The following is a 14,693-nucleotide window of genomic DNA, read 5'->3' on the forward strand; positions in this document are numbered from 1 at the left end:
CTTATTTATTGTGATGTCTAACATACCATGGCCATTTATTTTTACAAACCTTTCAGACGAATTTACACGCCCGCTACAATACCATTTTTAAAAGTAAATAATCTCAATAATTACACCACTCCTCGCAGTATCACTTGAATATAAGTATAGCCCATATTATAGTATGAAAACTCGGGTCTTAAATTCTTGTTATGTATTACAATGGTTGAGGAAATTTAAACTTACTGCAAATTTTAATGAATAAAAAAAAGGATACTTGGAATACCTGGAACAAATCTTGTTGTAAGTAAGCTATATATTTACAAAAGTATAACAAGTCATACTTTACATCATACAAATTAAAAGATTAATATGAAAGATCTGCACAAGCACAACACAAATATCCTGTGTGTGACCAATCACTAGCTTCTTCTCATTATACTGGGAAATACAGTGTTCATAACCTCTTTCAGATTCCTGCAACCAACAACTTTCATCTTTTCTAAACCTTCAGTTCCTAAAGCTTTTTCAGCCGCCTTGGGTACTATACACATTCTGTAACCCAATTTTGCTACGGTGTAGACCCTTTTATCCATTCTAGGAACCTGTATCATCGCATAAATAAGAATGCAAAATAAATAATAAATAAACCACTATGTTGAAGTATGACTTAATGGATACAAGCAGTGTGAAGTTCTTGAAAATCTCGGTCAACTCAACCTCAAGGTTTTAATCTAAGGTGGAAGCTAGCGATAAAATCAAAATCTAGTAAACTTCCAATGAATATTTTTTTGAAGATTGTGAAGATGTCTTATATTGGTTAGAAATAAAGTCAAAATATTTTTTATAAAGGCTAGGACAACCCTCCTTTTATGATTTAGTTTTTGGGATTAAGTTAGGTTTAAATTTCTTAACCAGAGCCTATTCAGTTTGATTATTGGACTGCCTACAAATGTCTAGTGTGTGAGGAAGGTGTATTAAAATGTCTCATATAAATTAAGAATAGAGATAGATCCTTTTCTTATGAGTTAGCTTTTACCAGTGAGTTAAGCCCAAAGTTTTTAACAAAAATGAAGCAGCTAAACACTTGGTTCCTTCTAGATCTGTAACTGATCAAATAATTCAAACCCATAATAGAGTTCAATACCACAATATCTTTACAGCATTATCACTATTAGAAGTCTTAAAATGACACTGAAGACACCAGGCATGAGATCTAATAGGCAAATGGCTAATCTCAACATTGTATTCAGCACATTGTTATGCTACTGAATCTGAATTGGCCTTAAAATACCATAAAAGAAATATTAACATAACAAAAAAGATTCTCACCGTGCGAAGCTCACCACCAAGGCCAATTTCACCAATGAATGCAATGTCATTTGGAATAGGGATCTCCAAGCAACTAGGGAAAAGGAAAAGACAACAGATGTAAGAAGTTAAAATACTTAAGACAAAAATCTAGAATAAGAGTATTTGGAGGTTGGAACAATTGCCGGAATGGGAGAAAAAGCACATGGTTAACTTGTTATATAGTGGCTCTAAAATTCATTTCTCCAAACATGGTGCATGAAATGAAATGGTCAACACCCTCCTCAATCCTCAGATGATAATGACCCATCATCAGATTAACATATTTTACATCATTTTAATGATAATAAAAAAACATGAACCTGCTGCAAATTGCTGCTGCTATTGCAAGATCTCCTGCAGTTTCAGCTAGTGTCAATCCACTAACAACATTCAAAAACACAGCCTGTTGTGTAAGGCAAGCCAAGGAAATAGAATATAATCAGTAAAAATATAAAAATACATATCCGCTGGTTCCATTATAAGCACCAAACAGGCAATGGATTTCATAGTCAAAGTTAAGTGACGTGAATGATAAGCTAATTTACACAGTTTTGCTGGAAAACTCCAGATGACCATGCAAAAATCAGAAAGAGAAGTCAAATGTGAATAATTTTATTTTTTGCAGTCTATCTAGTTCTTTGAAATTCTGAATTCTAAAAAGGAAAGGTGCAGACCGCATTAGTATCGCCTTCTCCCCACAGAAGAGTGCAAAGTAGGCTAATGAATGAACTTATGCTATTCTTGCAACCAAATAAGAGATCAATGAACTAAGAACACGCATACTTGTCAATATTCTCATTGTTGGTATTAGTTTTACTTTGTTGTTGTATTCCCATTGTTTTTCTATAATCTGTTTATTCAGAGGATTTAATACTGTAAAAATTTCAATGTTGAAATGATATCACATTCATAAATCAGCTTACATGTTCACGGAGACGAAGACCTGCTTGCTTTATAAGAACCTGCAGTTCAAGGAACAAATTTACACTGTTCATTTCAATGCAGCAAATTGCCAGATTATACTTTGAATAAGAAAGCAATACCCATCAAGATCTTTTCATTCACTTTCCACCAAGAGAAGATTAAAAGATGGGTGAATGCATATAGTATGGAAGGAGGGATAAAAATGCTAATAAAACGTGAGACAATAACTCACAGATATGATCATATCAGCTCTATTTACTTGGATCCCATTAACTTGCCTTGAACCTGTTGAACCAGAAAGACAAAGTGCCTGCAAAAAATACGATTGGAATTAGCTAAAAATTTCTTTTGAAGGTGTCAGAGTAGAAAAAAATAATAGAAAGGATGCTGACGACATTATGATGGTGTGTTCCTAGTGTTTTCTTCTCTAACATGTAGAAAAAAATGAGCACTACAAACTGAAAGTCTGAAAGCCAAAGCAAGTAGATCAGAAGACTTCAGTAAGAACTTATCTGGATTTACTTCAAATTAGACATTGTAAATAATCATACACTTGATTTCTTTGAAAGAAGGAAAGCATATTTTTATTGCTTCATTTCACTGTGAAGAAATAATAAGAGAAATAAGACGACTACAGGGCAACAACAATTAAGAAGTTTAATTAAAGATACATTGTTACATTATCACACTGATTAGCACTTAGGTTTCAACCTGATACAAGTTCCAACAAAAGGTGCTGAGGCGGTAAATCGATAATGCTATTTCACCTCAACACCGTATATTATATTTGATCCAAAATCCAAAGACTACAAATAGTGTATTGATGACAAGGGTGATGGGGTTGAGGTGATGTTTCTCTAAATAATATAGTAGGAAATTCATAATGAGCTTCAAAACTAAAAATATTTGACACAATCAAAGTACAAAAGAAAATACCTGAATTTCAATAAGGAATGTTCGGCTCCCATCCATTACTACAGCAACAGCTAGTCCAGCTAAAATTTCAGAATCCAAGTGTTGCTCACTGAGAAACATTTCACTGGCATTTGAAACAATCTGAAGTCCTGAATGTGACATCTCAAACACTCCAAGCTGACCAAATAAATCAATAGCAATGCAGATCAAAATAAATATGTAGTAAATAAGCCCAAGTCAAAAACATTTAAGCACAGATGATAGGTAAAAGCAGATCCCCAGAAGAAGTAGGCAATGCCGGTACACAGTACACTCTATTCAAATATTAAATATTGCCAACAGTTACTTTATCTAAAGTAATAGAAAGCATTGATAGAAATAAAGTCATTACCATCAGGAAAGGATGCTAGATCCATATCATAATTATAGTACCATACCTCATCAGTGGATCCAAATCGATTTTTCACAGCTCGAAGCATACGATGGGAAGAGAACTTCTCACCCTGCACATTGAAATGAGTAATTAGCATATGGAAGATACAGTGCTTTTCAAAAAGCCAACTCCAAGTATCATGAACAACAAATGCAAGGTGTTACAAACATAACTTCCAAAGTTTAGTTTGGAAAATATTTCAGATCAAATTTTGAAAAGGAAACAGGAAAAACGATGTTCTGCAATACCAAATTTCAGAATATAATTACAAAATTATAGAATACAATATTTTCGTAGAAACTACAGCGATGAGTATAAATCAGCTTTACCAACAATCCCTAAAAAGAAAGAAAGATGTGACAAGATACCAACTTCCATATACAAAACAACATCAACGATATGCTCCAAGACACGAGGTCCTGCTATGTCTCCAGACTTTGTCACATGTCCAATCTGAAATACAGAACAAAAAAATAAAAGAAAGTTGGGGAAAAGTAAAACTATGGCCGTGAATGTCAACAATTCAAAGGCGTTTTATAGAAATGCCCACAAATAATCCATAAATTCATAAATGAAATCATACAAGCAATGCCAATTAATTATTAAATAATACACATAACTGCTGTTTTAGGTTCATACAGTGAATAATAAAGCATTTCCACATTTACCATAACACTAAACCATGAGAAATGAAAAAAAAAAGAACGGAAATATTTGCAAGATTTTCTGGCTTAAAAAATTATAAATGATTCACCACTCAAGTACAACGCACTAAACTCATCTAAAAGGTATAGCCCACAAAATTGGATGACATATTGCTTACCAAAAGAACTGGGATGTTTGTCTTCTTTGCAAATCGCAGTAAAGCTGAAGTACATTCCTTCACCTGTATAACATTGGTTAAACGTCATGAACCATGGAACCAAGCATTTCATTTCACCGTCAAAAGGGTATGGCTAATGCAGTTTTTGGTATAGAGGATTAACCTGTCTTATTCATGAAACTTCAAATATGGAATAAGGTGTGGCATGGGAAAGTAGACTAAATTAACTAATTAAAAAGTTTAAAGCAACAGAAGATTACTGCATCACAACTGCTGTCCTTTTTCCAATGAAAAATATTCCAATGAAAAATAAAGACTTCATGGCTATGACCATAAGTTAAGGTAGAAATGAAGGAGGTTGGATTCCTCACCTGCATAATCCCTCCAGGACTTCCCATTATTCCTTTTAAATAAACAGTTTGTATTGAATCAACAACTAGGGCCCCAGGGGAGAGAATCTGAACTTTCTTCAATATGTCCTGACACCATAAAAAAATTAATTTTAAAAGAAAAACAATTGTTTGGACTCATGTACAATGCTACACTCAAGCTGATTAATTATTAAGAATAGCATTTAAGTCAAATAAACTTCTAGATAGCAATAACATATTATAAATAATCAAAATTCATGTAAAAAGTAATGGTGCAAGAAAATGCTAGCACCTCAATATCATTACTTGAATATAAATAAATATCTGATTCAATCCTTAGGCGATCTGCTCTGTTACCAATTTGTTCAATGCTCTGTCACACAAAATACCAAAATTAATGTTAAAATGCAAACTAAATAAAAAAGAATAACAAACCCTAAATAACAGCTGCAAATCAAAGGTAAAGCTACACTATCCACCTTTGGTTACAATGGAATACTATGTGGGTGGGAAACAAGGGGTCAATGATATTGAAATATGGCTTACCAGTAATTTTCTGCAGATTAATTTAGCATCAAATTCTATTATTTTTCAATCATATAGAAGTACAAGTAAAATGAATAAACTCTTACAAACATTGTGAGCTTTTCAGCAATATGGAACTTTAATAAATTTCAAAATTTAAAACCATTAAAGCAAACCTCTTCACCAGAGACATACACAACTGGAGATGCTACACCATCATGATTTCCTTCTGCAATTAATGCAGCAATCTTCCAATTCAAATATCATAATTAAAACAAATATTAGTCAGCGTTTACCAAGTAAAAAAAAAGGAACTTAACCATCTAAATCCAGTTTTACTGTCCCAAGCATAATTCATACCTGTAACAACAGAGTACTCTTCCCAACACCAGGATCACCACCAACTAAAGTCAATGAGCCTTCAAACCAAGAATTATTAACAAAGTTAGCCATTAATACTCAATGCAGTTTGTAATGAGGCTTCTAGTGAACTTGAATTAAGAAAGATAACTCCTTAGACAATTAGCTAGAAGCATTCATAGGAGAATTCAAATATTAGGATCATAGGGAGGCACAAAAAAAATCCAGAATCCAGAAATACCAAGAATGACCATCCATTCACCAAGATAAATCACCAAGTAGCAACTCTTTGAACTAGTCATACCCATCAAACATGATCAAGACAAAAAAATTGTGCAAAGATAAGCATAATTTAATTAGAGTTGTGATTAATCTCAGCAGTCAAAACAGAAGAACAACGTTTGATGAAAATAAATAAGAGTGGTATGCTAACACAGTTCTTGTCAAACAATATATAACTAAAAGCTGGCATAAAATAATAAAAATTAAATTCAGGAGATCATGGTGTTAGACACCCCTGCTGCCTGATGCATCTAAGAATTTTGTGCAGAAAAATCCTTCATTCCCGCAGAACAAAGGGAAGGGAAAAACAAAATATTCTCAATGTAAATAAGAAATAGGATTGAACCTGGTACAAGACCGCCACCAAGCACTCTGGAAACTTCATTTCCAAAAGAACCAGACCTGGAATCCATGCAAGCTACACAGTATAACACTTGCAAAAGGCACCACATTTACCTTCAGACTAAAAGTGCAGGTACATGCTAAGATGCTCTCCAACACCAATACATAGACTAAGTAATTCAGATCGTAATCCAGATGAGACTGTAGAAGATAAGATTAAGATTTAAATATCCTTATTATTGGTTCTGAGACTTCATTTAAAATCTTTATTTTATTTTATTACATCATTCACATTTACGCATCTGAGTGTCCAGTGTCATTGTATCTAACAAAAGGTCTGTTTAAAAGAGCTTATGAAATAAGTTATGACTCTCTGCTCTGTTTAACTTATTTCAATAAGCATTTTAATATTGTTTATCAAAATAAACTTATTTCAATAAATTTCATGATTAAATTATAAAATAAGTCATCATTTTAAAAAAATATTGAATGAGTGTTGAATTAAATTATGCATCCAAACGCATCCTAAATTACCAAGTTTCTTTTTTCTTTTTTTAAGGCCTAGAAAACTTACAAAGGAATTCTCCAATGCAGATGATCAAATCCTCTGTTAACCTCAGCCAATCTCAAGGGACGCAACTCACCTTCTTGTTGTGGGAGCCAAGACCCCACACAGTCATCAAAAACCGAAAATCCACTAACTTTACTATCACCATCACTGAACTTAGGCTCGTGAAACTCTTTCATAGTGCCAGCTTCACTGCAGGATCGACACACACCCCACCATTGCCCAGTGGTGAATCCGCAATTGCTGCAAACCCACTGAACTTTCTCCTTCGATTTCTTCTTCCTTCCTCCGCCACCCGCATTTCCTTTTCCAAAATGTTCGGATGAAGCGTTCTGTTGCAATTCCGAGGCATGAGTGGGGGTTGAATTGATGGTGTCAATGCGAAATGTTGCATTTGTTGTTGGCGATGGCTTGCGAAGAGGGAATAACGAGTGGTTTGAAGGGAAACCAGAGATGGTGAAAGCAAGCATTGCCATTTATGGTAGTTACTGGTTAGGGTTTGCATGAACCAACCCTAAAACATGGTTTTAGTTGAAAAGTTATGTCACCTTAACATAGTTTGGGGCAGTATCGCAGCATTCAATCCCTGTTCCCATGGAAGCATCAATTCTTCGCTGGACACCCATCACATACTCAATCAGCCATTCAAATATTTAATTTTTTCATACAAAATAATAAACATAAGTATATTAATTCATGTATTATAGATATGAAAGCAATGTTATAACCTTTTATTTCTATTTTATATAAAATATTGTATTTACTATTTTAAAATATACAAATTTCATACTTAACCGAAAAGAATTATTTTACTTTAACATGAGTTTTAAACTAGAAATATACAAAAAAATTATAAGAATAAAATATAACTATAGCTTTTTTTTTTTTGTTAAAATATGATAAATTTAAAAATAAATTACTAAAATAAAGATTTTATGAAATATTTTTTAATTATTTTTTTTACGTCATGTTAAGTGTTGTGATTAATATTTATTTTTTAATAATAAAATATTAAATATCAGTTATATAAAAATTAATATTATTTTTTATTAATAAAAAAAGTATTATATGTGTGGCCAACATTTTTTTTAATTATTAAAAAATAATATTATAAATTGAACTGACATTTGTTTTTATTTTTTGACTAACTGTAAAAAAAAAAAAGGTTTCGTAAGAATGTCAATACTAAAGGAGTAAGTGATTATAGCGTTCATGAATGAATAATTTTTAAAATTATTAATATATTAAATAGCTTAAAAAAAGACTATTAAAAATCTGTTTTATTTTTTTTATAGTGCTGTTAAAAATATGTTAAAGTAAATGATATCATTTGGTTCTAATTATTCTAAAAAATTCTTGCTTTTTTAATTTGAGAATGTGAAAGACCCAAGTTCCTTTGTAGATCTTTTGCTTGAAGATACAAAGAAAAAAAATAGTGGAATGAAATGTGCAAAGGGTAGCTTAGATTCATTCCTTGTTTAATTCATAATATTATTTTTTAATAATTAAAAAATAAGTATCAATTTATACACTAATGACACTTATATTTTTGTTATTAGAATATGAGTATAAAATTTTATATAATTGATGTTTAATATTTTATTATTAAAAAAATAAATATCGATCATGTAAAAGATAATACTCAACATAACGAGATAAAAATTATTTTAGATTGAGAAAATGTTTCATAAAACCCTTATTTTGATAATTTATTTTTAAATATACTATATTTTAGCAAAAAACTTAAACTACTCAAAATAAAAACAACCAAATTTAAATAGAATGCATTACCTTTTTTAATAGGATTTTTTAATTAAAATTTCATTTTATTGATTTTTGACAATTTTATAATAATCTTTATCTAAAAGATAATCGAGTGGCATTTATATAAGCAAAGGAAGAATAATCATGTCCTGAAAAACAACATTATAATGTTTCAACAGATGAATATTATAACTATAATCTCTCTCCCACACACAAAAATGTAAATCATTAAATATTGTTAAGTTATTTATTAACATTTTGAAAGGAAATTATTAAATTTGCAACGAAAATTAGTTGATGAAAAGTGTCAATCCAAATATACGAATGAATGAAATTAAAACAAGTGGAGGAAGAGATGCTTCATCATCTTACAAATTGAAAAAGAAAGCCTTGTGATTGCCATTAAAAATCTTAATCCTACATTTATTACATACACCTAACTCAATCTGCGTTAGTTTAAATTCGTCCATTCCTTAAAGGGGTTTTAACTCATTTCTTTCATGCAAACATAAAATAAAATAACTTTTTTCTTAAATATAAAACTTTATTTTGTCTATTTATTTGACAAATTATAATGTTCAACCTTTTAAATTGAATAATTTTGATTAAATTGAAATTGATTTGAGTCAAGACGTCAATTTACAAATAATATAAAAAATAAAATAAAAACTAGGTCAATTTACAAATAACAAAAGTTTAAGTTGCCAACGAGTTGGATGAACTTGTAATTGTATAATTTAACAACAAAGATTCAATCTTATTATTTAAACAATTTTTTTATATTGTATATAATAAAAAGTTATATATGATAATTTTTTTTTATTAAAAATCATAAATTTTAATTTAATTAATGTATTGATAATATTAAATACTACAATTTTTTTATAAAAAAATTCAAATCAATCCAACTTTAGAGTTTTTCTGCCAAATTCAAATCAAATAGTGATGGAGAGAGGGAGACAGAAGTGAGGAGGAATTGGTGGTTTTTTAGAGATTGAACCCCAAATCTAATGCATATATTCATGTGATTTGAACCACCAAATTACTATCAAGGAACAAAAATCATCTGAATATATATAGATAATACATTCAATCTTCAACTTTACTGAATAAATTGTCAAGTCTTGCGGGTAAATAAATTCTCACTATTATTAACGGAAGACTGAGAGCAATTAACATTTAAAAAAAAACGTTATATCCAGTTTTTAGAAGTTGATTTTAAATAATGAAAAATAATAAATTTTATAAAAAAAATTCATTAATACAAATTTATACTTTATGTAATAAATATATTAAATGAATTATTATATTTTTAGATGTTTAAAATTTATACATATGATAATAAAATAGTAAAAATTTTTAGAAGGGCGAGGAAAGCAGCATTGGAGGGAAAACTGCAAAAGATTTGAAAGGGAATTTATACTTAATTAGGATTCTGTGTTTACTATATTTTCTCTAGCGACATAAATCATCTCCATAATTAAACAACTAAGATGGATAAATTAGAACCTAATATAATTTACCTAATAATTAGTTTGCCTTTTATAACACTTTAAACCTTTTCATAGGTTGTTGACTGAGGGTACTAGAATCTTCTTCCTTCTTATTGCTTTCTCTCTCCTACCCATTTTTTCCTTTTCGGTCTGTGTTCACAATTCAAGTTCTATTTCTCCCTGTGACATGACCCGTTTACTTAAGACAAAAATCAATAGGAAGATTTTGTTGGTAAAGACATATTCGGTGTTTCCTTTAAGGTTGCGTTCATACCCAGTTACGTTGTTCTTTTGTCTACGAGAGGGACAACCATATACGCTATTGAACCTGTTACCAAAACAAAACATGAACAAAACGCTACGCTTCTTCTCACTCCATTTTAATTTAAGCACGAGCTAGGCTTTTGATCATGATCCTATAAATGTAAAGCCTTATTTTTATTCTTCTATATCCCGAAACAAAGAGGTTTCATTGCTTCAGCTTTTGCGTTCTTTTTAATATGTTAATATGCTTCAGCTTTTGCGTTCTTTTTAATATGTTAATATGTTCTCTCTTTTTTTGTATTTTTTACTTTACTCATTTTTTTACAGCACAAGTTGAATTGGGTTGATTCATTAAGCCTTCTAAGTTGTGTATCATAAACTTTTTTTTTCAAAAAAGTTGGATTTTCTATACCATTGGTCTTGTATGTTTGATTTGACGTGGTGCATGTGAGTTTAATGGTTTTGGACACATTGGATATTCCTGATGAATATGTGAGTTTTGCTTATTGATGATGGTTTGTTGTGTTTATAGGCGTAAACCAGAAATGGGGTGTTGTGCTTTTTTGGAGGGGATGACATGAGATGGAGGATGATGATGAAGAGGAGCTATATGATCTCTCTCTCTCATCATGAAGGAAAGCATAGCTAAAAGGTTTTTAATTGTGATAGCTAGGGAGGATAAGGGTATGAAGCCTATTCTCCTCAAATGTGGTTTGGCTTTGGCTCTTACCTTTGCTGGATTTCTCTACTCTCACATCAGAACCAAAAGAATCAAGCCTTCCCCTACTTCCCCCAGGCGACACGCTTCAGGTTGTTTATCAAACATATAAACACCTCTCCCTCCCCCCCCCCTCTCTCTCTCGAATGATGAATCTAAGTGATATTTTGTATTTATAATGTATTTCTCAGGTAGAAGGGCAGCATCTAGTTCTTGCAGCACTGTTGCAGATGAAAATTTTTTGGAAGCTGTGAGTAACAACTTACCTGAGAAAAAAACATCTTTTTTGGTTGTTATTTCAACTTTCTCATTTTAATTGTTTATAGGTTGAGTATAATTTTTCCCATCAAGCTTTCCTAGATACTGTTGACTTGTTTATTATCTTGTAGCGTTGTTCATAAAGTGGAATTTGGAAGTCTCACAACATGATTTTGAGGAATTAAAACCAAAAGTTTATAATTTTGTTACAAGGAAAAGAGAAAAATTTCTCCTTTCTTGGTTGGTTTCCCCTTGAAAATTCACGTTCTATATGAGAAACGCTTTTGAGTTTCTGCTTTAGCAGAATTTTGTTTTTCCCTCTCAATGTATCTATGTAGAAACTTAACTTCGGTGTGTGTGTGTTGGGGGGGGAATAACCAAGTGAAGGGAGTTCAGAAATTTGACTTCCAATTGAAATCCAATTGAAATTTATCTTGAACCTTCTCTGTTTTCATTACTATGTCTAATCTAAGACACACTTGTGCAAACAAATAGACATGTTGCTTTAACCTTCTGATGACATATCATCTGCTCATAATCTGAAGTTTACAAAATTAAATAGCCATTGAAAGTTGGTAAAAAATTGCTAAGATTCTTTTGTTCAACTAACAAAGGGTTATTAAATTTCTTTAATATCAGGAAGAAACATGCATTACCAAGGTGATTACTAAAAATTCCCCAGTTGGTCTCTCTCCAAGTACAAAACAAAGTGCAGATAAAGATGAGTACCTCCTACCTGAATGTAATGATCCTACAAAGGAAGCAGACTTTGGAGCCACCATTGCAGGTAATTCTTTTAAGAAAGATGTAGAAACACCAAGGTCAAAAGTAGGATCTCCTCTAGCATATTCAACAAGTCTTGAGAAGGATGATTATGAGCAAGAGATTCGGAAACTAAGGAGCATGATCAGAATGCTTCAAGAGAGAGAGAGAAGCCTTGAGGTTCAACTTCTTGAGTATTGTGGTCTTAGAGAGCAAGAAGCAGCAGTGATGGAGCTCCAAAATAGATTGAAGATTAGTAGTATGGAAGCAAAAATGTTCAATCTGAAAGTTGTGACCTTACAGTCTGAGAATAGGAGATTAGTGGCACAAGTGGCTGATCATGCAAAAGTGCTGTCTGAGCTTGAGGCTGCAAAAACAAAAGTAAAATTTTTGAAGAAGAAAATTAGGTATGAAGCTGAACAGAATAGGGAGCATATCATGAATCTGAAACAAAAAGTTGCCAAGTTGCAAGACCATGAATGTAAAGCTGCTGCTAGTGATCAAGATATTCAAATGAAAATTAAAAGGCTAAAGGATCTTGAGTCTGAGTCAGAACAGTTGAGGAAATCTAATTTGAGACTGCAGATGGACAATTCTGACTTAGCTCGAAGATTGGATTCTACTCAGATCCTTGCAAATGCTGTTCTAGAAGACCCAGATGTAATATATATAATATGATTTTAATTCTTGAAAACATGATTTCATTTTAATTCTTCAAAAACTTCTTGTTAGTTTTAATCTTTATAAATTAAAAAATAATCCTGTCACTGCTTAGTGGCATTTGACATAGCATATATATGTAGCTATGCGATGTCATATGCCGCCTCATAATAATAGTTGATGCGGTAAGACTTACATCTATGTCATGTCACTGTTAAATGATTATAAAGACTATTTTCAAATTTTTTATAATTTAGACAATTTATATTTTTCGTAAGATCTTTTTAGTTTATAACTTTATTTCAATAAATTTTTTGGTATCTTATAAAAAAAAAGATATTTTTAACCTATCCTAATAAATTTAGTTAAATTTATAGAATAAGAACTTATCTAAACACATCCTAAAATAAAATTGATAAAGATTGAAATCATATTTAAGTTGAATATACTCTCTTCATTCAGTTTGATAAACACGATTTAACCTTGTGGTTTTGGATGCAGGCAAGTGCTTTGAAGGAAGAAGGAGAGCGTCTTAGACAAGAGAATGGGGGTTTGATGAAAGAAGTTGAACAACTACATGCTGACAGATGTCAAGACCTTGAAGAATTAGTTTACTTGCGTTGGATAAATGCTTGCTTAAGACATGAACTACGAAATTATCAACCTCCACATGGTAAAACAGCTGCAAGGGACTTAAGCAAAAGCTTAAGTCCAACATCTGAGAAGAAAGCCAAGCAACTTATACTTGAATATGCAAACACTGAAGGAGGAGGGAGTGTTTCTGATTTGGATTCAGATCAATGGTCCTCTTCCCAAGCTTCTTTTCTCACTGATTCTGGAGAGTGTGAAGAATATTCTCCTCTTGATAATCCATCATCTGATACCAAAGTTAACAACACAAGCAAGTCAAAGATTTTTGGCAAGCTTATGAAGCTAATAAGAGGTAAAGAGAGCCAACACCAACGTGGTCGTGTTACATCTCAAGAAAAGTCTATCTCTAGAGAAGATATCAATAGTTCAAATTTCAGCTTGAGTATATCAACTGGAACTGAAAGTCTCAGGAGTGAGTATGCAACTCCCACTGCCGCTTCTAGTGCTTCCTATGACTTTCGGACAATGTGTTTGAAGGATGAAAATGGCAGAAATTCAGACAGCCATACACCAAAAAGGTCCAAGATTTTCGGTGTAAGGAAAACAGGTTCAGGAGATTTCAAAAACCGTCTTGATTCTTTCTCAGAATCCGCTGCCGCAGAGAAATCTAATTTGGTTAAATATGCTGAAGCTTTAAGAGATTCTAGTGGAAGTACCAAACATAAAGTACGTAGAAGATCAGCATCATATAGTTCATTTTAACTTAGTAGCTATATGCAAAGCTTTTATGTTTATTCCAACAGTGAATGTTACATATAGCAGGCTATTTAGTAGTCAATTCTGACATATACAATATTAGCTGTTAGGAGCAGTTCAGATCAGATCAGACACTGACCATGTATTATTAAATAAGGATGCTTTTATAATCATTGAAAAGCATTCAGGAACAGTAACCCAGTTTTGAGTATGGAAACATTTTTAACTTCCAGTTATTCCTCTAGCTACTAATTTTTCAGTTCAATTATATTGCAAGACATTGTTGAAAAATGGAAACTTTTGACTTTTGGGCTGTCAAGGTTAATATTAATTGATATTAATGAGTAGTGTTAACATCAACTCTCAAGACTGATTTTAAACATATAAAGTAACAAATATTTTATTAAAAGAAGTAAGTATTTATTACATAAAAAATACAAAAAGTATAATAATGTTTTCTTTTTCATAAAAACTTTCTATTTTTGTATGTTTGAAATCAGCTGAAGTTAACAAAACTGAATATTAATTTCCCCTTCAAACCTACTTGGTTGC

The 14,693-nt window shown here is 31.6% G+C and overlaps 2 protein-coding genes across 4 annotated transcripts; one reads left to right on the top strand and one right to left on the bottom strand.

The window, feature by feature from the left end:
• Nucleotides 1-242: 242 nt before the first annotated feature.
• On the bottom strand, nt 243-7,571 carry LOC113849645 (DNA repair protein RadA). Of its 2 annotated transcripts, XM_027479687.1 has the most exons (15): nt 6,882-7,571; nt 6,312-6,367; nt 5,684-5,742; nt 5,500-5,571; nt 5,091-5,171; nt 4,799-4,906; nt 4,428-4,490; nt 3,977-4,057; nt 3,609-3,674; nt 3,193-3,348; nt 2,489-2,566; nt 2,256-2,294; nt 1,653-1,735; nt 1,312-1,384; nt 244-584 (listed from the first exon to the last, which is right to left on the bottom strand). In XM_027479687.1, exons 1-15 carry the CDS (start codon nt 7,349-7,351, stop codon nt 402-404), a joined length of 1,668 nt encoding a protein of 555 aa, XP_027335488.1. In that variant the 5' UTR covers nt 7,352-7,571; the 3' UTR covers nt 244-401. The 2 variants fall into 2 exon arrangements, with proteins under 2 accessions (XP_027335489.1, XP_027335488.1); XM_027479688.1 differs by lacking the exon at nt 1,653-1,735 and having other exon boundaries at nt 243-584; nt 6,882-7,526.
• Nucleotides 7,572-10,932: 3,361 nt separating this feature from the next.
• LOC113850162 (protein CHUP1, chloroplastic-like) lies at nt 10,933-14,268 on the top strand. 2 transcript variants are annotated; one of them, XM_027480564.1, is made up of 5 exons: nt 10,933-11,206; nt 11,306-11,364; nt 12,012-12,122; nt 12,207-12,794; nt 13,296-14,268. In XM_027480564.1, the coding sequence occupies exons 1-5, from the start codon at nt 11,026-11,028 to the stop codon at nt 14,145-14,147; spliced, it is 1,791 nt and encodes a 596-aa protein (XP_027336365.1). In that variant the 5' UTR covers nt 10,933-11,025; the 3' UTR covers nt 14,148-14,268. The 2 variants fall into 2 exon arrangements, with proteins under 2 accessions (XP_027336365.1, XP_027336364.1); XM_027480563.1 differs by having other exon boundaries at nt 12,012-12,794.
• Nucleotides 14,269-14,693: the final 425 nt, after the last annotated feature.

This window comes from Abrus precatorius, unplaced genomic scaffold (assembly GCF_003935025.1).
Source record: "Abrus precatorius isolate BTA unplaced genomic scaffold, Abrus_2018 Scaffold9, whole genome shotgun sequence".
In the NCBI taxonomy this organism is placed as follows: domain Eukaryota; kingdom Viridiplantae; phylum Streptophyta; class Magnoliopsida; order Fabales; family Fabaceae; genus Abrus; species Abrus precatorius.